Here is a 25,509-nt window from a genome sequence, read left to right on the forward strand (position 1 = left end):
AATTAGGTGCATAAATGTTTATAAAACTCACTTCTTGTAGAATTGATCCCTTGATCATTACATAGTTCCCTACTTTGTCTCTTTTGACAGTTTTTGTGTTAAAGTCTATTTTGTCTGATATTAGGATGGTTACACCAGCTCTTTTTTGGTTTCTGTTAGCATGAAATATCTTTTTCCATCCTTTCATTTTCAGTCTGCATGCATCTTTGTTGTGAGATATGTTTCTTGTAGGCAGCAAATAGGTAGATTTTGTTTTAATCCATTCAGCCAGTCTGAGTCTTTTAATTGGAGAGTTAAGGCCATTTACATTCAAGGTGACTATTGTTGAGTAACGACTTTGCCCTGCCATTTTTCCATAAATATTCCTATTTTTTATTTTGGATTTCCTTTGTACTTTTACTGGGAGCTTTCCCTCTTTACCTTCTTCCATAGTGATGACCACATTTCTGTGTTCCTGTGTGCAGCACACCCTTAAGCATCTTCTCCAGGGCTGGACGGGTGGTGACGAATTATTTCAGTTTCTGTTTGTCATGGAAGGTTTTTATTTCACCTTAATTTGTAAGCTTTGCAGAGTATAGTATTCTGGATAGACAGTTTTTTTTCTCTTTAGACTTGTACTATATCTCACTATTCTCTTCTAGCCTGTGGAGTTTCTGATGAGAAGTCCATTGTGAATCTAATTGGAGGTCCTCTGAAAGTAATCTGGAGTTTCTCTAGTGCATACTTTAGAATCTTTTCTTTATGTTTTACTGTGGGGAGTTTGATTACAGTGTGTGATGGTGAAGATCTTTTCTGGTCATGTCTATCAGGAATTTTATGTGCTTCTTGTACTTGGATGTCCCTTTCTTTCTCCAAATTGAGGAAATTTTCTGTTATTATTTCACTAAAAAGGCCTTCTAATCCTTTCTCTCTTTCCACACCTTCAGGAACTCCTAGATGTTGGGTAGTTTGATAGTATCCTATAGATTCCCAACAGTGTTTTTTAGTTTTCTAATTTTTTCTTCTTGTGTTTGGTCTGACTGTATAATTTCCTGTGCTTTGTCTTTTAAGTTGGATATTCTTTCTTCTGCTTCACCAATTATCTCCACTATATTTTTTATTTGTTCTATTGAATTATTCATTTCCAAGATTTCATTTTGATTTCTCTTTAACATCTCAATTTCATGGGAGAAATTTTCTTTTATGTCTTGTACAGATTTCAGTAGTTTGTGCATTTGCTTCTGATTACTTCTGAGTAATCCTATGATCAATTTTTTTAATCCTATTTCTGGCATTTCTTCAATCTCATCATCTTAACAATCTAGTATTAAGGTGTTGTGTTCTTTTGGGGGTGTCATGTTGTCTTCCTTATTCTTGTTTCTTGGATTGGTACATTTGTTATTTAGCATTTGTGGGGATACTTGTTGGTTTCTTTGATTTTTCGCTGTGGCGGCTTTTTCTTTTTTCTTTCTTTCTTTTTTTTTTTTTTTTTTTTTTTTGACAGGCAGAGTGGACAGTGAGAGAGACAGAGAGAAAAGTCTTCCTTTGCCGTTGGTTCACCCTCCAATGGCCGCTGCGGCCGGTGCACTGCAGCTGGCACACCGCGCTGATCCGAAGGCAGGAGCCAGGTGCTTCTCCTGGTCTCCCATGGGGTGCAGGGCCCAAGCACTTGGGCCATCCTCCACTGCACTCCCTGGCCACAGCAGAGAGCTGGCCTGGAAGAGGGGCAACCAGGACAGAATCCGGCGCCCTGCTGTGGCAGCTTTTATTTTTGGACTATGTCTGATTGGATTAGTGGAGTGTCTGCTTTCAGGAAATACCTAGAGATGTGTGGTGAGAGTGGCCACAAGCTCTGTTCAGTGCTCCAGGGTGAAGGGTGTGTCTGAGGTGACACACCCCGGTTTGTTGTGGTAAATCTCCTTTTTTTTTTTTTTTTTTTATTATCAAAGGGGAGATATCTTCTTGTCTGTTGGGGTAGACTCAGCTGAGCTCCTGTCCTGAAAGGAGAGCAGTGCCTTGGCACTAACCCCAGTGAGTATATTATTTGTTCACTCTGCCATAGAACCACACAAAAGATCTGTGCAGTCCTCAGTATAAGATCAGATTCCCCAGCAATGTCTCTTGCCAGGTAACCAGGGAGCCCTATCATGTGGATCCTCCCACAGTGACTGCCCAGTGTCCCAGCCACACCCTGAGTCCTCTCACACAACCTCAGTATTTTCACTGTCCTGGCACACAAGCCTCTTACAGTCACAAGCACCCAGCTCCTTGTCTGTTCTCCCCACCAGACTCAGGAGTCTCTGCTTGGCTGGTTGCTGGATGCAGACACGAGCTGGTGTAGCTCTTACATATGTACAGAATGGCACCTGCTCTCTGTCAGCTTGTTACAGGATGCCATGCCACTGCAGGGTGATCTAGGAGAGAGAAATGTATTCCTCCTTTTTTGTTCTCCTCTAGTTTGGCAGGCACACTATCCCCCATGGGGCTCCAAGCCAGAGTCCTTCTAGGCGCTTCCTGCAGCTTTGTCGCCAGTGACTTGAGCTGCTAAAGCCTGATCTCACCTTACTCTCCAGTGCTTGTGTGGAGGCTCTCAGCTTTTGGGGTCCTAAGTTGTGCACATCTTTGCCGTCCACAGAGGTCCACTGTGTTCTCCAATTACATGGAGTTTCCTCTGCTGTTTTCTCCCTAACTCTTCCCTGAGACTGCACTCTTTCCACTTTTTTAGAACTCTCTTCTCCTAGACTCAAGCAGCAAGCTTCCTCCCTACTCTGTCACCTTCAGAAGCCCCATTTGGGGTCTTTATTGCAAGATTTGGAGCAAGTATTTGCTTTCCTGAAGTACAATTTTTTGATTTCTGAGTACATAGTATGCTTTACTATCTGAAGATTATAATAGTGAATAAGTGAACAAGACTATTATAACAGGATTATAATAGTGACTAGGACCTGTCCATGTGGAGGGTACAGAAAGATAAACAGACCATTGTATGGTAAGTGCTACAGTGTTCCCCTGTTGGTCTCTGCTTAGCCTGTTGGAACTACAGGGTTAGCGTTAGGATTAGGGTTAGGGTTACAGAAGCAGAGTACAATCTTCCTACACATGACAGCCTCGCAGTTATTGAAAACAGCAGTAAAAAGTCCTACCCTTCTCCCTCAATCTTCTTTTTTCACTGCTATTTTCCAGCCTAAATGTTCTACATCAAAACTCCTGCTTAACATGACCTGGGCTTTTTTCCTTGTGGGGAGCAGATTTTTAAATATGTTGATCACAGATTTAGTTATTTAAAATCTGGCATGTTAGAATAAGCAGCCTTGAAGATTGTCTCCTGGTATTAACACTGATCCCCTTGAATGTGGGCTGGGCATAGAATATGGCAGGTGAGGGACGTCACTTTGGAGATTGGGTTACAGAGAGCCTGTGGCTTCCATCCTGCTCACCCTTTCTTGCTCTCTTGATGGCTTCTCTGATAGAGGCTGGCTATCCTGTGGAGAGGCCCATGTGCAAAAAAAAAAAAATGACCAGAGAGGAACTGATGCCTTCTGTCTGGTTCATATCCCAGGAAATGAATCCAGTCAACAGCTGTGTGAGGGAGCTCTGAAGCACATCTTTTTTTGTTTTTTAAGATTTATTTAAATATTTATTTGAAAGTCAGAATTACACAGAGAGAGAAGTAGAGGCAGAAAAAGAGAGATCTTCCATCCACTGGTTCACTCCCCAGATGGCCACAATGGCTGGAGCTGTGCTGATCCAAAGCCAGGAGCCAGGAGCTTCTTCTGGGTCTCCCACGCAGGTGCAGGGACCTAAGCACTTGGGCCATCTTCTACTGCTTTCCCAGGCCGTAGCAGAGAGCTGGATTGGAAGTAGAGCAGCCGGGACTCGAACGAGCACCCATATGAGATGCTGCCACTGGAGGCGGCGGCTTTACCCACTACGCCACAGTGCCATTCCCTGAAGCAGATCTTACCTCCACCAAGCTTTCAAATGAAACTATGGCTGTACTTCACACCTGCATTGCATCCTGTGAGATGCCTTACAGTGGAGGCACCCAACTAAAGTGGCCACAGGATTTCTAAAATTTGTACAGAAACTCAGAAACAATGAATTTTTATTGTTTTAAGCCATTAGTGTTTGGATAATTTGTTACAGAGCATGTAACCTGATAAGTACAAAGTCATGTTTCCCTTCTCTCCTCTCTTGGGCAGTGTCCTAATATTAATAGTATGCCATTTGGCAGCCACTTGACACTGTGGACTTGTGTCAAGTCATCAGCTCTCAAACTCCTTCAGAATTCTCATCTAAGTTGTTCTTAGACTTGAGTCTCCTGTAGGTACTTTTGAGGATGTTTCTTGTTTTTACTTTTAATTTTGTTTTTAGGCTAAATTCAGGACTTCACATTGGTATTTATCGTTGCTTATCATATTTTTTACCCATTTCTCAAGTTACCAAAGTATTTTGCAATCCCAGTTGTCATTAAATATTTTGATTTCCATCTAGTTCTGTGTTTTCATAAAATATATGCTCATAAACTGTGTCATTCCCTATGTCTTTGTTTAATGGTTGTCCTCACAAATACACATAAATAATGAGCATACCACTAAAAACTACTCTTCATGTGCTATTAGTATTAGAATCTCTTAATATGAAAACATTAATATAATATTGAAATATTAATATAATATGGAAATATTGTGTCTACAAGGGAATTATAAAATTGACATACAGACTACTGTTGAAACCCTTTCTCCACAAACACCTAGAGGTAATGGTAAAATGATATTCTTGTTGTTTTAGATGTTCTTTTCCATTTGATGCTAAGTTCCTGAGGGATACAAATGGAAATTTCCTATGTATCAGAAGCAAAGAGGAACCATAAACTCAAGAGTGATACACATATGATCTGACACTTCCACTGTCTTGGAGAGATAAAGAAAACCAGTAATAGTTAGATACTTATGTGTGGCCATGCAGTTGGGGACAAAGATAAAGCCCAAGGCCTGAGCAATATAGTAATTGGAACTGAATTTTCATACAAAGCCAACATCCATAAAGCACTTATATCCCCTTAAAAAGGAGAGGACCAGAACCCTCCACTCACTGGTTCAGAAAACCACAGGGAAATTGACCATAACTATGGATGGGGGTGGGAGTGTGTGTGTGGAGGGAATGTTCCCATGATAAATAAAACCAAAACTGAAAACATTTGAATTTGGAATACAGGTTTAAAGTAATTATGTGGTACTGGAAGCTCCACAATAAGAAATTAACATAAATTGATCTTGGTCAGTGATATCTTTTGGATATCCACTGAATATGAATTCAAAAGATCTCTTCCAGTACAATGAAGTCTACAAAGGGTTCACAGCAAAAACAAGCCCTCTTAAGATTAATTCATATTATTTTTTAAAGATTTGTTTATTTGAAAGGCAGAGTTACAGAGAGGCAGAGAGAGAGGAAGAGGTCTTCCATCCTCTGGTTCACTGCCCAAATGGCTGCAATGGCTGGAGCTGGGCCGATCTAAAGCCAGGAGCCAGGAGCTTCTTATGGGTCTCCCATGCAGGTGCAGGGGCCCAAGGACTTGGACCATCTTATACTGCTGTCCCAGGCCATAGCAGAAAGCTGGATCGGAAATGGAGCACCAGGACTCTAAGCAGCACCCATATGGGATTCCAGCACTGCATGTGGTGGCTTTACCCCGTATTATTTTTTTAATTTACAAAAGTAACAAGCAGTCAGTCCACTTTGAGTAAATATAAGCAGATACCATAAACATGAGTATTAGAATGTCAGCAATCTTAGGTGTTGATCAGCAATCTCAAAGAGACCATAACATTTTTTTTACAGATTTATTTCAGAGTTACACACAGAGAGAAGGAGAGGCAGAGAGAGAAAGAGGTCTTCCATCCGCTGGTTCACTCCCCAAAGAGCCGCAATGGCCAGGGCTGAGCTGATCCAAAGCCAGGAGCCTCCTCTGGGTCTCCAACGTGGTTTCAGTGGCCCAAGGACTTGGGCCATCTTCTACTGCTTTCCCAGTCCATAGCAGAGAGCTGGATCGGAAGTTGAGCGGCCAGGACTCAAATCGTCAACCATATGGGATGCCGGCATGGCAGGCTGGGGCTTTAACCCCCTGCACCACAGCACCGGCCTGTAACATGATTTTTTAAATGATTAAAGAAATCAAAAGGATTTAGCATTGTGGCACAGTGAGTTAAAGGTGCCCCTTGGGATGCCCGCATCATGTGTCTGTCCACTTTAAGTTCCAGCTCTTCTGCTTCTTTGCTAGCTTTATGATGATGCACCAGGGAAAGCAGCAGATGATGGCCCAGGTGCTCAGGCCATTAGCATCCATGACCCAGACCTGGGTGTTGCAGCCATTTGAGGAGTGAATGATTAGATTTAAGATCTCCGTCTGTCACTCTGCATTTCAAATGAATAATTCCAAAAAAGAAAAAAAAAAAGAATGACAACAAACAAAGTGTAAAATTCAGAAGGGAATAAAAAGACTGAAAAAAGGAAGATTTGAAATAAGAATCAAGGGGCAAATACTGTGGTGTAGTGGGTAAAGCAGCTGCCTGCAGCACTGGCATCCTGTATGTGTGCCAGTTTGAGTCCCAGCTGCTTCACTTCTGATCCAGCTCCCTGCTAATGTGCCTGGGAAAGTAGTGAAAGGTGGTTCAAGTCCTTGGGCCCCTGTACCCACGTGGGAGACCCAGATGAAGCTCCTGCCTCCTGGCTTCAGCCTGGCCCAGCCCTGGCTGTTGCAGCCATTTGGGGATTGAACCAGTGATAGAAGATCTCTCTCTCTCTCTCTCTCTCTCCTCTCTCTCTCTTTCTCTCCCTCTCCCTCTCCCTCTCCCTCTGTGTAACTCTGACTTTCAAATAAAATAAATAAAAATTTTTTAAAAAAGAAAAAACATGCCTGGCCATGGCATAGCAGGTAAAGCTGCCATCTGCAGTGCTGGCATCCCATATGGGCGCCGGTTCAAGACTCAGCTTCTCCACTTCCTATCCAGCTCTCTGCTGTGGCCTTGGAAAGCAATAGAATATGGCCCAATTCCTTGGGCCCCTGCATCTGCGTGGGAGACCTGGAGCAAGCTCCTAGCTCCTTTCTTCGGTGCAACTCCGGCCGTTGTGGCCAATTGGGGAGTGAACCAGCAGATGGAAAATACTTTCTCTCTCTCTCTCTCTCTCTGCCTCTCCTTTTCTCTCTGTGTAACTCTTTCAAGGAAAATAAATAAATTTTTTAAAAAAAGAAAAATCAAATAGAACTTTTTTTTTTTTTTTTTTGACAGGCAGAGTGGATAGTGAGAGAGAGAAACAGAAAAGTCTTCCTTTGCCATTGGTTCACCCTCCAATTGCCGCCGCGGCTGGCGCGCTGCAGCCGGCGCACCGCGCTGATCCGATGGCAGGAGCCAGGTGCTTCTCCTGGTCTCCCCATGGGGTGCAGGGCCCAAACACCTGGGCCATCCTCCACTGCACTCCCTGGCCACAGCAGAGAGCTGGCCTGGAAGAGGGGCAACTGGGACAGAATCCGGTGCCCCGACTGGGACTAGAACCCAGTGTGCCGGTGCCGCAAGGCGGAGGATTAGCCTAGTGAGCCACGGCGCCGGCCAAATAGAAGTTTTATATATGAAAAATATAGGCATTGAAATTTTAGAAATCAATGCGTAGGTTGAGTCAATTAGACACAGATTACACTAGGGAAAGGTAGATAGTTTTTTATGTCAGTGGAAAAACATCTTTTAAGTATTGAGAGAAAAAATAAAACCTGCTAGCATAGAGTTCTATACCAAGAGAAAATACCTTTTAAAAACGGAAGTAGGGGCTGACATTGTGGTGTAGCGGGTAAGACTGCTGCCTGCAGTGCTGGCATCCCATATGGGCACCAGTTCAAGACCTGGCTGCACTACTTCCTATCCAGCTCCCTGCTATGGCCTGGGAGAGCAGCAGAAGATGGTCCTAGTCCTTGGGCCCCTGCATCCGCGTGGGAGACCTGGAAGAAGCTCCTTGCTTTGGATCAGCGCAGCTCCAGTCGTCATGGCCAATTGGGGAGTCAACGAGTGGATGGAAGACCTCTCTCTCTCCGCCTCTCCTTCTCTCTCTGAAGAAATGAAAGACCGCCAACCTATTCAATGAAATCAGTATTACCTAAACTAAAGCTGAGCAAAAAGAATACAAGAAAAGACAAAACTGCAATCCACCTTTCCTCATGAAAATAGATGTCAGAAGTCTGAACAAAATTTCTGTAAATCAAATCCAAATACATAAAAAAGATAACACATCATGATGAGATGAGGTTAATCCCAAGAATGCAGAAATCAAGCATTCAAAAATTAATAAATGCTGTATACCCAAAATGAAAAGGGAATGGGTTCAAATGGATATTTGTACACCTGTGTTCCTAGCAGCTTCATTCATAATAGCTAAAAGTTGGATGCAATACAAATGTTCATTGACAGATGACTAAATAAACAGAATGCATTATATATGAGAGCAATTCAAAACGTTCATGGACAATGGAATAAAAGAAACTTATTTTGATATCAGAAACATTTGGAATTTATACACAAGAGGGCTATTCAAAAAGTTAGTGAAAATGTTTGTTACAAAAAAAAAAAAACGAACAAACATGGTTCTGCATATATTGTTTGGTATCCAAACTACAAAGAGACAAAGAGCCATCTTAGTACAGAATTCTGGGATAGCAGTTAAGATGATGCTTGGGATACCTGCATCATATATCGTAGTGCCTGTGTTCAGTCCCAGTTCTGCTCTTCATTCTAACATCCTACTAATGTATACCTGGGGACAGAGAGATGATTAAAAACTCAAGTAGTTGGGTACTTGCCACTCATGTGGGAGACCTGGCTTGATTTATAGGTTTCATGCTTCACCCTAGCTCAGCCCTAGCTGTTGCCATCTAGGGAGTAAATCTACTAATCTCTCTCTCTCTTTCTCTCTCGCTCTCTCTCAAAGAAATAGAATTAAATTTTTTTTAAATTAAAATAAGGCCGGCGCCGTGGCTCAATAGGCTAATCCTCCACCTTGCGGCGCCGGCACACCGGGTTCTAGTCCCGGTCGGGGACTTCTGTCCCAGTTGCTCCTCTTCCAGGCCAGCTCTCTGCTGTGGCCAGGGAGTGCAGTGGAGGATGGCCCAAGTGCTTGGGCCCTGCACCCCATGGAAAACCAGGAGAAGCACCTGACTCCTGCTTTTGGATCAGCGCGGTGCGCCGGCCGCAGCGGCCATTGGAGGGTGAACCAATGGCAAAGGAAGACCTTTCTCTCTGTCTCTCTCTCTCACTGTCCACTCTGCCTGTCAAAAAAAAATTAACAAAATAAAATGGCCATCCTGCAAAGGTCAGATTTGCTATGAAGTGAGGAAGTCCCCTACTTTGCAGGGTCATTACAGTGATGAAGTGAGAGAATGTGTTTAAGTCCCTGGCACTTGTTAGACACTCAGAAATTGGCAGATGCTATGGTTGTTATCAGCAAAACTGTGTTTATACATCCATACTGCCTAACACTGACTTCATGATCAATATAGGAAACCAACACCTTATCTATCAACCTCATCACACTCAAGATAAGGGTGCTGAGCCCCACCCCCCACAGACTGTCAGCTCCCAGAAGCAGGGTCTGACGAGGACCTGGCAGCAGGATAGCAGTTCTTGTTCATTCCATTCAGCTCTGTTGAATGACCCCAGTCTCCCTTCACCTTGCTGCCCGAAATTGTGTAATAACAAGAAAGCACAAATCCTCCTACTTGATTTCATTTGGTAATTGAGAAGCCAGGAGACCTTGGCCACACTACTCTATTGTATTGTGCCTCACTTTGCCCATGTATAAAATAGGGAGATGGGCTGGATTCCATGAATAGCCTCTTCTAAGATTGTGTGGTGCAGTGATAGTGATAGTGTTGCCCTTGTAAATGAGTGATTCTAGAAAACTTACTCTCGTTATCACACGTGAGGATGTGCGTGTGCATACACTGTGGTGTAAGGGAAACAATCAGGCACTGTGTAATATCTCAGTCAACAACAGATCCCATGTGCAACAGTGATCCTGTAAGATAAATCACCTAGTGATGTCATAGCCGTCTTTCTTTGGCTGAGTGTGCCCTGGGATGTTTGCACAATGATGAAATCACCTAATGGCACGTTTCTCAGAATGTATACCTGTCATTAAGTGTCACTTGGCTGTATCTCATCCTCTTTTATATGGCACTTGGGAATTATTCTGTCCTCCTTTCCAAGCATTTGGTTTCTGCCAGAAAGCTCTCCATCTAGAACTTTGTTATAAGTTTGTTAAATGGATTTTCAAAAGAACAATGTCAGGGGCCAGTGCTGTAGCATGGTAGACTAAGCCTCCACCTGTGGACTGGCATCCCATACAGACACTGGTTCATGTCCTGGCTGCTCCTCTTCCAATCCAGCTGTCTGCTAATGGCCTCAGAGAGCATTAGAGGATGGCCCTAGTGCTTGAGCCCCTGCATCCACGTGGAAGATCCAGATGAAGCTCCTGGCTCATGGTTTCAGCCTGGCTCAGCCATGGCACAGCCCTGGCACAGCCCTGGCCATTGCAGCCACTTGGAGAGTGAACCAGTGGGTGGAAGATCTCTCTCTCGCTCCCTCTTTCTGTCTGCAACTCTGCCTCTCAAATAAATAATCTTTTTAAAAAATAACAGTATACTCTGTACTTTGTAAGTGCACAAAAACCAACCACAATAACTATATTTTTCTTTTTTTTAAGATTTGTTTTATTTATTTGAAAGGCAAAGAGACAGAGCGGGGATAGAGAGACACAGAGAAAAAGAGAGATCTTCCATCCAGTGGTTCACTCCCCAAATGCCATAAGCCAGGAACCTGGAACTCCAGCTGGGTCACCCACATGAGTAGCAGGGACTCAAGTACTTGTGCTGTCTTCTGCTGTCTTCTGGTTTGGAAGCAGAGCACCCAGGACTCAAACCAGCACTTCAATACGGGGTGCTAGCCTCACAAGCTACAGCTTAACCCACCGTGCTACACAAGCCCCATTGGGACACTATCACACAACCGGCAATCCTGATGTATTTGTGGTTACATTGAATCTGGCCCTTTCTAGCCCAGCTGTTTGTGGGTCATGGGAGCTCTCCATGGTGGTAAGCACAAGCAGGGTGAACAGTAAGAAGGAATGAGTAGTTTTTACAAATCATATAAAAACACAGATATGCGTGTCTATGGGGCATACTTCTATCCCTGGAGGGAACCACTGTTCTACCCTGTCTTAACTTGTCCGTACTGTGCAGCTTACTCAAAGGGAGGGAGAAGAGAAGGACCCATCTCTGCAGACCATGCTTTTCAACCTCTTTGGGGTACTTTATTTTTTTTACCCAAAGAAATCTTTTATTTATTGAATACAAATTTGGCGGTAGTTTAGTGATTGTTTTCTTGTCTCTTGATTTTCAGCGCATCAGAGCAGAGTGACGATGATCCTGTTTGTCCTGGAACTGGAGTGGGTGCTGAGCACAGGACAGGACAAGCAATTTGCCTGGCATTGTTCTGAGAGTGGACAGCGCCTGGGAGGCTATCGCACCAGCGCCGTGGCCTCTGGCCTGCAGTATCCTTTGCTGGACAGAATCCTTTAGTGCAGAAGTGACTGTATAGCTCTTTAATGCATGCAAATCTGGGTTGTGTGCAATTTGAGAGGTTTATGTTTTGTTATTTGTTGAGTTGTACCATCTGATTAATATGCTTATAGATTTTCCTAAGACACGTCATCAAGGATTCCCATGTAGAGGGAGTGAAGTGAGATAACTTCACTGGAAACAATAGACTCTGCTCAACATATTGTTGTCTGCTGACACGAGGTTTGACAGCTAGACAGGATGAAGCCTACTTTGAGATCTCCAGCTGTCAGAATTAGGCTACATCAAGACGAAACCATCACCAAAATAGAATCTTTGGTTTTTGTACAAAAGTGATTTGCATGTAGGCATTAGAGTTGTGAACTTTTCTATTGGGGCATAGGAAAAGAATCAAGAGATTCCTATTTATTTTATTGTCATTTATTGAGAGGCTATCACGTCAGGAACCAAGTAGATCAGCCAGGATCCACATGGTAACACTGCACTTTACTTCCAGGTGTGAGGTTTCCCTTGGATGTGTAGAATGATAGTATTGAATCTCAAGTTGCCAGCATCCACGTGCCCAGGGTGAATCCCAGCTTATGCTGGGTAACCCTCACATCTGGCCAGCTGGACTCCAGGAAACAGTGTTGTCTGGTGTGTAGCTTGTGTGGATGATTCTGGTATTCTTAGTAAAAATCCTAGAAGCTCTCCACCTTCTGAGAAAAGGAAAGTAAGTGGAAACAGATCACTTGTCAGCAAAAGCAGAAGAACAATAGGACCTTTTTTCTAATTTTCTTCTCCATGTTTATAAAATGCCTTCTCAGTCATTCTGAATAATTTGACAAATGCATTACTGTTTCTTTGGAGACATGTGACCATAGTTGTATTTTTGTGTATATATAGGCATATATTCTTTTTCTTGCTGGAAGGGCAAGATCAATACAGTAGGAATGACCATGTGGAAGACTGTAAAGTGGCAAGTTACCAAGAAGACCAGAGGCAAGGACAGTAAGGAGTGGAAAGCAAGATGAGCTTACCTTTGAGAGGGCAGCACCCCTAGGAATAAGCACCGCAAAGCCCAGCTTCTAAAAGCCAGGTCAGAGGAGCATAGTGCTTGAGTTGAAATACATGAACTCTGTTGCCGACAGAGTAATGATTTTTCTTATTAATCTTATTTATTTATTTAAGAGGCAGAGAGAGAGAGAGAGAGAGAGAGAGAGAGAGAACTCCCATCTGCTAATTCACTCCACAATTGCCCATAGCAGTCCCCCATCTGGAGCCCAAGCTGGGAGCCAGAAACTCAGTCCAGGCTTCACACATAGCAGTAATCCAGTCAATTGGGCTGTCAGTGGGTACGGTACCAGGGCATTCCAGTATGAGACATTAACCACTAGGCCACATGCCCACCCCAATAACTGAATTCTTGTGGTGGTAGAGGTAGAAGGGCCCTTAATCTCACTCTTCTCTCTTAGTCTGCCTAGCTGCTGTAACAAATTACTATATGGGTAGCTTATGATGAACAAATTTATTGCTTGTAGTTGTGGAGACTGAAAAGCCTAAGATAAGGGTACCAGAAGATTTGGTGGGGGCCCACTCCCTGGCTCACAGAACGGCTGTTGTCTTGCTGTGTTCTGACATGGTGGAAGGGGCAAGGGAGCTCTCTGGATCTTTTTTATAAGGGCACAGTCCCAATCATAAGGGTTTTGTCATTTTGACCAATCACCTCCTGAAGGCTGTATCTCCAAATTCCATCTCATTGGATATTAGGTTTCAACATCTAAATTTTAGGGGTCTGTAAAAACATTCAGTCTTCCTTACCATGCACAAACAAGCATGTACACATGGTAATTATGGGTGGTGATGGATCTGTTAATTAATTTGTGGTAATTATTACAGTGATACATCAAATTATCATGTTGTACACCTTGATTATGTGTGATTTTTATTTGTTGATTAAATTTTTAAGATTTTTTTTTTCAGTCTGTAACACTCTCATGTTACAGAAGAGCCAGCTGAAGACCAGAAAGTGTCCCATCTTATCTGAGGCTACCCAGCCAGTTAGTAGGAAAACCACCACCAGAACCCAAGTCTTCTGCCTTGGACTCCTGGTTTTGTCCCCATTATACTGCATTGCCCCTTTCAGAACAGAGCTAATGGTTTCAATATATTTGCTCTTATTCTGGCTAGTATGTCACTAGCCCAGTCAGTGATATATCTTCTCTCTGTATGTTTTATGTATCCCTTAGCCAAGCCAAAGAGTGCAGGAAAAATTAACAGATGTTGCCTCTGGATCTTATTGATCTTGCCTTAACTTTTTAAATTGTCTGAAAATGAAAAGCAAAAGTCAAATGCATATTGTTAAACTTGTCCTCATCGTGGTATTCTATGGTGTAAGAATTGTGGCTGCCAGTTCTTGTCTTTAGGCATCTCTAGAAGGCATCCTCAGTTTTTGACAATTGTTTTGGCCATGCTGTGTGGTTTACCAAGTAGAAATGCATGTGATTGGCTATCAGAAGTGTGTGTGTTTGTATGTATAGGCATCTAGGCTTCAGTTCTCAGTGGAAGGGACCATGCAGCCAACATCACTGTTAAGGTGAAGGGAAGCTGCCATACAACAGACAATCCCTCCCAGAAAATTCCTCAGCTTCAACCAGTTCTGCCTCACCAACACTGATTGGTGCCAACACTTACTCTTGTGTATTTTTCCAGTGCTAAACACTGATGGCACAAAAACTCTGTGCTACCGCCAGAGGGTCTCAGCCAAGAACCATGCGATTTTACAAGGCTGGACGTTTTTTCTGGGAACTGGCTGGTGAACACATTATTAGTGGGCAAGCCATCAGTATTAGGGTTCACTTTTTGGTCTAGCTTTTAAACACATAAACTTATGAGACCCCACCACCAACATCACCACCACATTCTTCTCTCCTCACTTTCTTCCCGCCACTGTCCACACTTTGAGAGTTTATTTGCAATGAAGGAAGGAGGAAGAAGATCTGATGCAAACAGCATAAAATGTTCAGAATTTTATCATTACCCCTACTTATTTTCATAGTGACCAACTAACGGTTTAAATAAGGGACCTCTATGGATGAACTGATTGTTTCCCATCTTCCTCAGTCATTTCATTCAAATCAACAAGTGGCAAAATAAACCAGATGGAGTTAAGTTTTTTTTTTTTTTCCTCTGCTTTCAGGTCTCTTAATGGAGAAATAACTGTGCAATGCAAATAACCAAAATTCAGGTAGAGAAATAAAGGAAGATGAAGAAACTAACCATTTCATAGGTTGAATTAACAGTTTCTGAATAACTTGAGATCCTTTGCTTATGTTATGTAGAAATCTGAAGCTTTAAATGCTAAGGGATTAGACTGGATGTCTGGCCTGTATCCCATATCAGAAAGCTTGTACCCAAGCATTCTGATATGGGATACAAGGATGTCTGGCTTTGACTCCAGCTTCCTGCTAAGGCAGACCGTGGGAAACAGCGGGCGATGGCTCAAGCAATTGGACCCCTACTACCCATACAGAAGAACTGCAATGAGTTCCCAGCTCCCAGCTCCCAGCTCCCAGCTTCAGCCCAATCCTGGCTGTTGTAGACATTTAGGGAGTGAGCCAGTATATGCGAGTGCTCTTAAGCCTTCCCACCCACTTCAAATAAATAAATAAAAATGTTTAAGATGCTTTAAATATGAAGTGCCCTGTAATAACAGTAATAGGAACAATGTTTATAAGGAGGAGGAAGAAAATTTCTTACATCTAGAGTTTCTAGGTTTACAAAGTACTTCTATGAACATACCTTCCTTCACATCAAAATAATAATGTGCAATAAAATAAAATAGCTAATTCTCAATTTTCATAGTGTAGCAACCAAGACTCAGTGGCACTCAGAGAGATTGACTTGCTCAGTTACATGACTTGTTACTGTCAGAGCCAGGGCTAGAACGTGGATAATAAAATTTTTCAGCCTTTTACTGACAACCTGATAGAGCAGGCTGGAGGTTTTTTCCAGGTCCTATGACAAGGAAGTGAGGAAATAGAGATGTTTTCCTTTTAACCTCACTTGCTAGTATAAAATTTGTAGATACTTGATCCAACCTTACCTGTCAGTGTCTTGTTATCTGACCATGTTGTTATCATATTTTTCATGTTTTACAAAAATAATTCAGATACTCCTTATTTTAGGATATTCTTCATGTTGGAGATATTTCCAGATGTCACACCATGCAGTGCAATACCTTCCTACTAAATGTAATCTCTTAGATTTATTCCTTGAAGGTAAAGAGTTCTGAAAAGCTATTAAGATTATCTCAGTTTCTTGCTATCATACTTCATGCCAGTCACTCTGGCTTTGAGGTTGTACTATATTTTTATTTCAGCCTCTTCTAAATGGCTTTTGCTGAATTTGTATTTTTTTCTTTGAGAATACAGTTCCTTAGAATTGAAAATAGTATTCAGTGTCAAATTGAGTCTAGTTTTTCATCTTTGTTTTTAAAATTAATCAAGATAAATGTAAGGTGATCTTTTTCCTTGTAAATTTTAATATCTTACATAAGTTTGATAATTTGCTAGAAGAGTATAACTTGTTATGCTTTGTCCTCCTTTATTTTAATATTTTATTATGAAAACATTTTAAACATGCAGCAAGTTGGAGAAAATAGGATAATAGACACTCACCAATCAATTCTTCTGCCAGGTTTTTATTTCTTTTCTTTTGACACTAGACTATTTTAAAGTAAATTCTTGATCTAATGTCATTTGATCTTTACATAGTTCATTGTATCTAAAATATATGGTTTTTTTTTTTTTCAGTAATCTCAATGCTATTATTACATCTGGAGAGTAGTCATTCCTTGATATGTTGAATAATAACCCATTTTCAAATCTCACTGATTGTTGTGCAAGTGGATTTTTGCAGTGAGTTTGTTTGAAACTGCATCTAGACGTGGTTCACATGATGCATGTGGTTGTCATCTTCCAGATCTTTCTTCACCTATAGCAGTGTCCCCTCACTACTTTTTTTATGCCACTGCTTTGCTGAACATATAGAATCAGTTCTCCTACAGTCTCATACTCCAAGTTTATCTCTGCTTTCTGTTGATGTCATTTGGTTTGGTTTGGTTTGGTTTTGTTTTTTGGGAGGCAGAGTGATAGAGAAAGAGAGGGAAAAACAAAGAAGAAGAGGGATCTTCCATTGCTGAATCACTCCACAACAGCCAGAGCTAAGCCAGGCCAAAGCCAAGAACAGGAACTCTATTTGGGTCTCCCATGTAGGTGGCAGGGACACAAGCACTTGGGGCCATTGCCTGCTGCCTTCCCAGGTACATCAGCAGGAAGCTGGATTGGAAGCAAAGGAGCTGGGGCTTGAACCGGGACTCCAACATGGTATGCTGATGTCCCAAGCTATGGCTTACCCCGGTGTGCCCCAGTGCCCGTCCCTCTCATCATGTCATTTAACTTGTCTGTTTACCTATCCTTTTCTCATATTTTCTGAAAATTGAACGTTGCCGGTAATCTCTTGATTCCCTCTGACTCACCATTTTGGTAAGAACACTTGGAGATTGTTCTGTGTGCACTTGATAATAGTCTCCATGGGGAGGAGCATGAATTGGGGATTGGCCTTGCAGTTATCCTAAGACTGATCAGCAATTCAGGAGGTGAAATCCAGGTCCCTGCAGCAGTGCCATCCTCCCTCCCAGTCTTTCTTTCTTTTTTTTTTTTTCTTTTTTAAGATTTTATTTGTATTTACGTGAAAGACAGAGTTACACAGAGACAGAAGGAGAGGCAAAGAGAGAGAGAGGTCCTCCATCCACTGGTCCACTCCCCAGATGGCCACAACAGCCAGAGCTGTGCTGATCCAAAGCCAGGAGCCAGGAACTTCTTCTGGGTCTCCCACGCAGGTGCAGAGGCACAAGGACTTGGGCCATCTTCTACTGCTTTCCCAGGCCATAGCAGGGAGCTGGATGGGAAGTGGAGAGGCCGGGTCTCGAACCAGCACCCATATGGGATGCCGGCACTGCAGGCAGTGGCCTTACCCCCTACCCCCCAGTCTTTCTCTTACTGGTTTCAGCCATTGGGAGTATTGTCTGAAATAATTCTTTCATTAGATTTGCAAAATAGCCATTTTCTAATCCTGTCATATTTTCCCACATGTAATAGTTGGAATTCCTTTATAAAGTAGAATTTTCTGTCATTAACTAATGCTCTTTGATTACTCTGAAATACAATTACTTTAGGAAAAGCAGGATAATTTCTTAATTCTTTTTAAGCTAATTTTCAAAGTGGAGATTTATTACCCCAGTAACCTCCAATAGGGATCTTTTCTTTGTCTTTTTGAGCACTTTTATGAATCCTTAGTTTTTGGTTTCTTTGAGGTGGTGGGTTTTTTGTTTGGTTGGTTTTTGGTTTTTTAGTTTTTTAAAATAATATCTTTCAATAAATTGCCATTTTTTATGTTCAAATTTACCACCATTGGTTTAAGAGCCTCATCATATTGTCCCCAAAGTTTTCTAGTTTTACTCTTTAAAAACTATTTTAAAGAGCAGTTCTAGATTCACAGCACAAAGGAAAGGAAGGTACAAAGATCACACACCTCCTGTCCTGACTCCTGCCCAGCCTCCTCCATTACCAGGATCCCCCACCAGGGGGGCACATGTCATTGGCCCCCAAAGTCTGTAGTTCCCATTAGGGTTCACTCTTGGTATAGTATATTCTATATATAGTATAGTATAGTGTCTACCATTGTATTATCATACAGTGTGTTTTATTGCTTTAAAAAGCCTCTGCCCTGCCTATCTATACCTCACCACTACCTCATGTTTTTTATATAAGCCCTCTAGTTTTTGGTAGCTTCTTGGCTTTCTGAAACACGTATCTTAAGCCATCATGTACCTTTCCTGTCCCAAGCCTGGAATTAGCCATTCTTTTAGTGAGGAATAGTATGCAGAGTTAACTCTGAAAAATACCCGTGGTGTGTTTATATTAAATTAAGTCATCAATTCATATAATATATCTAATTCAAGTTTAAATTACAGAGGGATTTTTTGTTTGCTTGTTTTATGATTTATTTATTTATTTGAAAGGCATAGTTAAGGAGAGAGAGGGAGAGACATAGATTCTTCCATCTGCTGGTTCATTCCGCAAGTGGTCACGACAACTAGGCTTGGGCCAGGCCGAAGCCAGGAGCTTCATCCAGATCTCCCAATGAGTGGCAGGGGCCCAAACACTTGGACCATCAGAGGATGCTGCTTTCTCAGGCACATTAGCAGGGAGCTGTATCAGAAATGGAGCGGCCAAGACATAAACCAGTACCCATATGGCATGGTGCTTAATCCACTGTACCACAAGGCTGGCCCCCTGATAACAGTTTTTTTATTTTTTCATTATGGTACTCGATTCTTTTATCTTAAGCTGAAAACCTTGGTTCCTAAAACATTATTATATTTCCTTATTTGCCTTACCTTATCCTATATTTCAGTTGTTTGGAATAATCAAAATAATAATAACAGTAAGACTCATGAATGAGATTTTAGATTTCTTTGAAGTCATTTGAAATAATTCTTTCAACCATATTGTTGTTTACCAACCTGATAGTTCCATTCATTTATTTTACTCTGTTTTCATTTAGGGGATTTTTTTCTCTTTTTATTTTATGTTTTTAACATGTAAAATACTTACAAGATTTTAAAAGAGAAAGTATACAAAAGGGAAGCCTCACTTCTGACACTATCCCTTCACCTGTTCTCCCTCCTCCATGGGTAGCCACTTCAGTGAGATCTTAATCATTCTGGTGCTTCCTTTCCTAAATATGAACACTTATGTGTACACATACCCACATGTTTATGTTTGCTCCCTTTTCTTACACAAGGGCAATATAGTTTATAGACTCATATGACTTGGAGTTTTTCCCCCACTTAATCATATAGTCAGGAAATTACTCCATGTCAGTGAATGGAGATTTTCTTTTCTATTTGCTAGCTGCATAGTATTCTGTTGTATAGGAGTACCATCATTACTTCAGTAAGTCCCATACTGCTGGATTCACGGATTATTTTCAAACTTTAGCTAATGAAATAATGTGGAATTAATAATCTTGGGATGTGCCTTTTTGTATTTTTGTTAATGTATCTCTGGGATTGATCTCTAGAAATAGGATTAGTAGGCATGTTCAAACAGCAAAGCTCATTAGGGACTGGGTGTCCAGGGCTTCTACTGGGGGCTGGTCACATAGATAGCTTCCACCTGGCATGTATTAAAATTCCAGACTTAAAGGAGGAAAGCAAGTATTTAGCATAAGCCATGTTGCTGTACAGTTAAGGCACAATGAGCCATTCCTACCAGTTAATGGTAGGAACTCCCTAAATGTCAAGTTCACAGATACTATGCCAATTTTGTAAGCCACCTTTCTAACAATAGCAGTCAAGCCTGCTGTGTTAATTCTTTTTTTGTACAACACCATATTTATTTTTGTGAATTCATTCGGAATTTTTCCCATTTTTCTTTTAGGTTTGTGGTCTTTTTCTTCTTGATTGCTTCAGGATTTGGGCCATTTGTGACATTAAATTGCAAATTTTTTTTCTCAACTTGCCTTTTGGCTTTGTTGATATTATTTTTTGTTTGTGTTGTCGAGTTGTAGTTGTTCTGTATCCAGGGTTACAGGGAAACTCTCCTGTCGACAACTTCTATGTTTTTGTTTTTTTATTTTTAGATTCCTAATTCACTGGCACAGTTGTGTTACACAGTGTATAACACAGATCCTATTTTTTTTTTCAAATTGCTATCCAATTTCTGCCAACATTATTATTTTTTAAATCCATCTTTTCCTTATTCATTTGAAGGACCCAAATGTACTAACTTTCTGTATGATTTGAGGACTGTTTCTAGTATTCCATTAATCTATTTATGCATGAATATTGCATTCTTAATTAAAGAAACTATATAACATTTTAATATCTGGTAGGGCTAATCTATCCTTATCACATACTATATTCTTATTTTCAGAGTATCTTGCCTCTTCTTGCTTATTTATTTGTCCATATGACTTTTGGGATTAACATATCTCGAGAAAGAACCTGTTGATATTTTTATTGGGGTTGTATTAAATTTATAAATTAACATAGTGAGAAGTGACGTCTCTATCAGACTGAATCTTCCTCTCCAGTAGTACATCGTGTCCCTCATTTTGTTAAGTCCACTTTGTGTCTTTAAGCACCATCTTCAAGCTCTCCTCATACTTAATTTGCACGTTTCCTGTTATATTTATGCCTTTTTTTGTTTGTTTTCTATATAAATCTTCCCATTCAATTTTGAGAAACAATCCTTAATGCCTGCATGATAGATTTGATGTCGAAACTCGGCATGTGTTTATTGGCGACCACTCAGGCCAAGTAACAATCCTCAAACTGGAGCAAGAAAACTGCACCCTGGTCACAACGTTCCGAGGACACACAGGTAGGCTGCAAAGTGAAACCCTCGTGTGCTCATATACCGAACAGTGTGCTGTCACCTGCTGCATATTCTCATGTCAGATGTCATGTTTTCAAAGTAGCGAAGAACTGTCCCTGCTTGTACAGAGCTACCAAAGACCTTTAACTGATGCGAGAATGATTCAATAATACATAATGTCGGAAACTTTTCTACAGAATCCAAGCAAAAGAGGAAGCAATCTATTTTGAAAACGTTGGTGGTTTGGTTCTTTGTCAGACTGCACTGTAGAAAGCTAGTGTTGGCATGCATTAATAGGCCATTGTTTGAGATGGCGTAGCAATTGCTCAGACCCTAGAAGACCAAAAGGACAGTTGCTTCCGTCTATCCTGGCCATTCTTGGAGTGAGAAGATGTTGTGCAAGAAAGAGACTCACTTCTTCTTCAAATGAAGAAAAACAAACAAACAAACAAACAAACCCACACTCATCATGAGTAGCTTGGCTCCACCAAAAAGAAAGGAAAGAGAGCATCCTCTATCTTTCCAGACGAATCCTTTCAGTTTAAAACCCAAGGTTCCCTTAACATAATTGTTCTGTTCAGGGTCATGTAAACAAGGTAATATACAATATTCACATTTATCTTTGAAAGACCTGATGATGGTTAATTTTTTACTGATATTCTTGACATGCCAACAATGTTTTAACATCTAGAAAATACTGACCCTGGAAATGAGTTGCTGCCTATTTTCATGGTTCATGGTGGACTTTTTGTGTTTTCTACAGGCTATCAATCCATAATTTATTGTACAACAGTTATAAAACTGAGTTTGAGTATTGTATAAAAAGAGAAGTAGGGAGAGAGGATATGCAATTGGATAGTACCCAGATTATAAGGGATTTCCTGAAGAGAAAAAAATGAGATGCTAGAATAAGAACCATAGTAAAGAGGAAATTGAATCAAAACATTTCTAAAATATAACCTTAATTATCTGTGCCCTTGGGTGGAAGAACATACAGAAATGTCCCCTGTAGTCGGGACCCTGGTGTTTCCTGGTTGGATTTCTCTTTTTAGCCACCCTGAGCCCAGTAGGAACCCAGAACTGCCCCACCCCAGGAATCTTAAGCTTCTATGACTCACTGATACCTTCAGGCTCCTCATCTTTCACTTCCTAAACCCTCACTTCGCTCCCTTGCTCTCTGCCCTTGTTGGGAAGTCTGGTCCTCCATCCCTCCATATCCCCAGAGCTTCAGCCCCTGTTCCCTTCCTTCCCAGTGTTGCATCACTTCAGCCACGGGCCTCCCAGTGCTCTTAGTTCCAGGAGTGAGGGTGTGCTTCCTTCTCGGGAAGCTTTCCTGTGATCACTGTCCCCCCGTCTCCTTATGCAGCAAGCTGCCATGAGACTTAGACCACCAGGACCACTGCACGAGCTGGAGTTCTGATCCAGATTCATCTGATAACCTTTCTGTGTGTCCCTGTTCCCCTAAACAACTCCTGCAGATCTTCCCGCCCTCCCCAAGACCCTTCCCTAGCCCTTGCCCAGCCTCTTCCTCTTAACAGCTATCAGAGAGAAGCCCACTCTATATCCTCTGAGCCCAAGAAACAAGCATGTCTTCACCCCCTCCTCTCTGTGAGAGGCCTGCTTTCCTCTGGCCCTGGCCAGGTCTCAGGATCTGCACACCCACACAAATCCCCTGTGTCTCCCTTTAACTCACTCTTGTCAATTTATGAGCATGTTTAATTTGCCCTTGTTAAAAACCAAACCAAACCATCTCAAGTCCATGTCCTTTTGTAGCAATTTCCATTTTATTCTCCTAATAGCAGTGCTTTTCTTTTCACTTTTTAAAAATTAGAGTAGAATATACAGAAATTGACCATTTCCACCATTTTGATATATTCCATTTAGTGGCATTAACTACATTCACGAGAGTGTGCAGCCATTACTGCCATCAGCCTCAGAATATTTTTCATCTTGAGAAACTGAAACTCTGGGCCCTGAGACAATAATCCCACCACCCCAGCCCCTGACAGCAGTCATCTCACTTCCTGCCCCTGTAAATGTGACAACTGGAGGTAACTCCTATGAGTAGAATCCCAAGTGTTTATCCTCGTGTGACTGGCTGATTTCATTCAGCGTGATGTCTTCAAGGGGCATCCAGGTTGGAGCAACCAGCAGTGCTTCTTAGGAAAATGTAATTCCCAGCTGCTTTGAGATCCTCACTCCCCTTTGCTGTCCAGCCCCTGCAGTCTGGGTGTCTCCAACTCCTTCTATACTGCTCTCTCCAAGGTGGCCAGCAGCCTGCTGCAACAGGTTGTGAACCTTGTCCTACTTAACCTGCTGGCAGCATTTTACATGGGGCCTTTCCTTCTTGCTCCAAATACTCTCCTTTTTCTTCCGTGATTCAGCCTCTCCCAAGTTTTCCTTCTATGCCTCTGATGATTCTTGCTCACAGCTCCAAGGTTCTGTGCTGTATCCTCTTCATTTATTTTTGTTTATTTATTTGAAAGTCAGAGTTAGAGAGCCCTTCTCTCTGCTGGTTCACTCCTCAAATGAACACAATGGCCAGGGCTGGGCCGGGCAGAAGCCAGGTGCTGGACCTCATTCAGATCTCCCTCATGGGTGGCAGGGGCTAAGCACTTGGGCCTTCTTCCACTGCTTTTCCCAGGTGCATTAGCAGGGAGCTGGATTGGAAGAGGAGCACCCAGGATATTACCTGGTGTCAGTATGGGATAATGGCATCATAGGAGGGGGCTTTACACACAAGCCACTATACCAGCCCGAAATCTTCTTCTCTTTAAATGCTTTGCTTTCCCTGGTTGACCTTAGCCACCATTGCTGAGCACAGAAATAAAAGGCATAGCATTGTCTTCTTTATATTTATATATATAATACATATTATATTACCTGCTGGCCAGGCAGGGGGCTCTGAGGGTGGGAGCAAGGATGGTGCATTTCCAATACCAGAGTGGGTGACTAAACTGGGAGAAAGTGAGAGGTGGCCAGGGAGACCTCCCCAGCAAGGGGTTGCTTGACCTGAAATCTTTGGGGATGAGTACAAGTTGAGTTCATGAGAAAGGAGTGAGAAGAGCAATCCAGGCAGAGAAAAATAGTATTGCTCAAAGCAAGGAGGTTTGCAAGAGCATGGCTCTCAGGAACTACTGGTCTCTCGTTTTGTGACTGGAACCCTGGGTGTGAGGGAGGAGAGGAGGTAGGGGACTAGAGCACCAGAAAGGCAAGAAGAGTCCTTCGGACCACCGAGGTCAGCTCAGACATTATTCTGACGTCTGTGAGAAACCATTCATGATTCTGAAGCAAAGAAGATCATCTGACCAGATTGTAAACATTGTTCTGGGAATAGAGTAGAATTGGAAAGCCAGTAGGATACATTCCCTTGGAACATGACAGTGGCCTTGGGGAAGTGAGGCGCAACTAGACTCAGAGTAAAATTTAGGAGGTGACCTCAGGCCTGGTGACAGACCAGATGGTTACCAGATTTGGTTTAGGCAGCGGTGGCTTTCAGCCTGACCTCTTGAATCCTCAGAAGTCAGTCACCATGCAGTGCCTCCTAAGAATGCACTGAGTTCCTAATTGTTGCCTCTGGGAAAAGAGGCAAGGAGCTGCTTCTAATCATCAGGCAGGTGTGGCTCAGGGCGCTCATGTTTCGCAGGCTTTAGCAGGCTTGTTCTAATATAAAATGTTACCTGGGCATTGTGTCTTGTCTTTCTCCGAGTTTAAAGCATTTCATTTCATCTTTATCATGGAATGTCTTTGAGGAAGACAGCACACGACCCAGGAAGGTCATGGGCATGAAAGCAGATAGAGAGGTCAGATAGTGACCTTGTTGTTATTATTCCTGGAGAGTAGTGTCTGCCTACTCCTGCTCCAGCTGCAGCACCACTGCCTCACTTGGAGCTAGAGCAAGGACGTCTAAGAGATTCCGGCACGATTCACACATACTGTGCTGGCTTGGCCTGTGGTAGGCCGATTGTGGACTCTGGGAAGTCCCAAACTCAGCCAGATATAATTCTGGAAAGAAGCTTTTTTAAGGACCAAAGACCCATTAAAGAGTGGGTTTGGGGTCTCATCAGTCTAGTCCAAACTCGGGAGCAGGTGAGCCTGCAGTCTGTGTATGGAGTCGTAACCATTCGCCCCATCCACTCCCTTATAGCACAGAAAGTCAGTCCAACATGTGGGTTAGTGATGGAATCCTCCCGAGAGTCATGTCCAGAGGCCAGAGCACATTTTCCAATCCATGGGGACTCAGGAAACTAGTTTTATGTTCTTATGCTCCCTCTGCTGGCTTGCCTTTGGGAGCTAAATGCCAGATACCATAGTTCTTTGCTATTTCTGAAGAAATTAGAATATAGTTCCAAAACAAGTCGTAAACTGATTTGAACAAAGTGGAGAAAAGTCCTGTTTTGACCACTGGACATTAGTAGTGCCAATGCATTATTTTTTTTCATGTATAGGAACTTTTTTGACCAGCATATACATATTTGAAAAAAG

The 25,509-nt window shown here is 42.2% G+C and overlaps 1 protein-coding gene across 1 annotated transcript in view; it reads left to right on the forward strand.

Annotated features, from left to right (window-relative positions):
• WDFY2 (WD repeat and FYVE domain containing 2) overlaps nucleotides 1-25,509 on the forward strand; it is a 194,522-nt gene that overhangs the window by 136,314 nt on the left and 32,699 nt on the right. The window contains exons 5-6 of the mRNA XM_062194250.1: nucleotides 11,421-11,571; nucleotides 20,918-21,030. Of these exons, the coding sequence (XP_062050234.1) occupies nucleotides 11,421-11,571; nucleotides 20,918-21,030 (264 nt within the window). The remainder of the gene's footprint in view (nucleotides 1-11,420; nucleotides 11,572-20,917; nucleotides 21,031-25,509) is intronic.

This window comes from Lepus europaeus, chromosome 6 (assembly GCF_033115175.1).
Source record: "Lepus europaeus isolate LE1 chromosome 6, mLepTim1.pri, whole genome shotgun sequence".
Classification (NCBI taxonomy): Eukaryota; Metazoa; Chordata; class Mammalia; order Lagomorpha; family Leporidae; genus Lepus; species Lepus europaeus.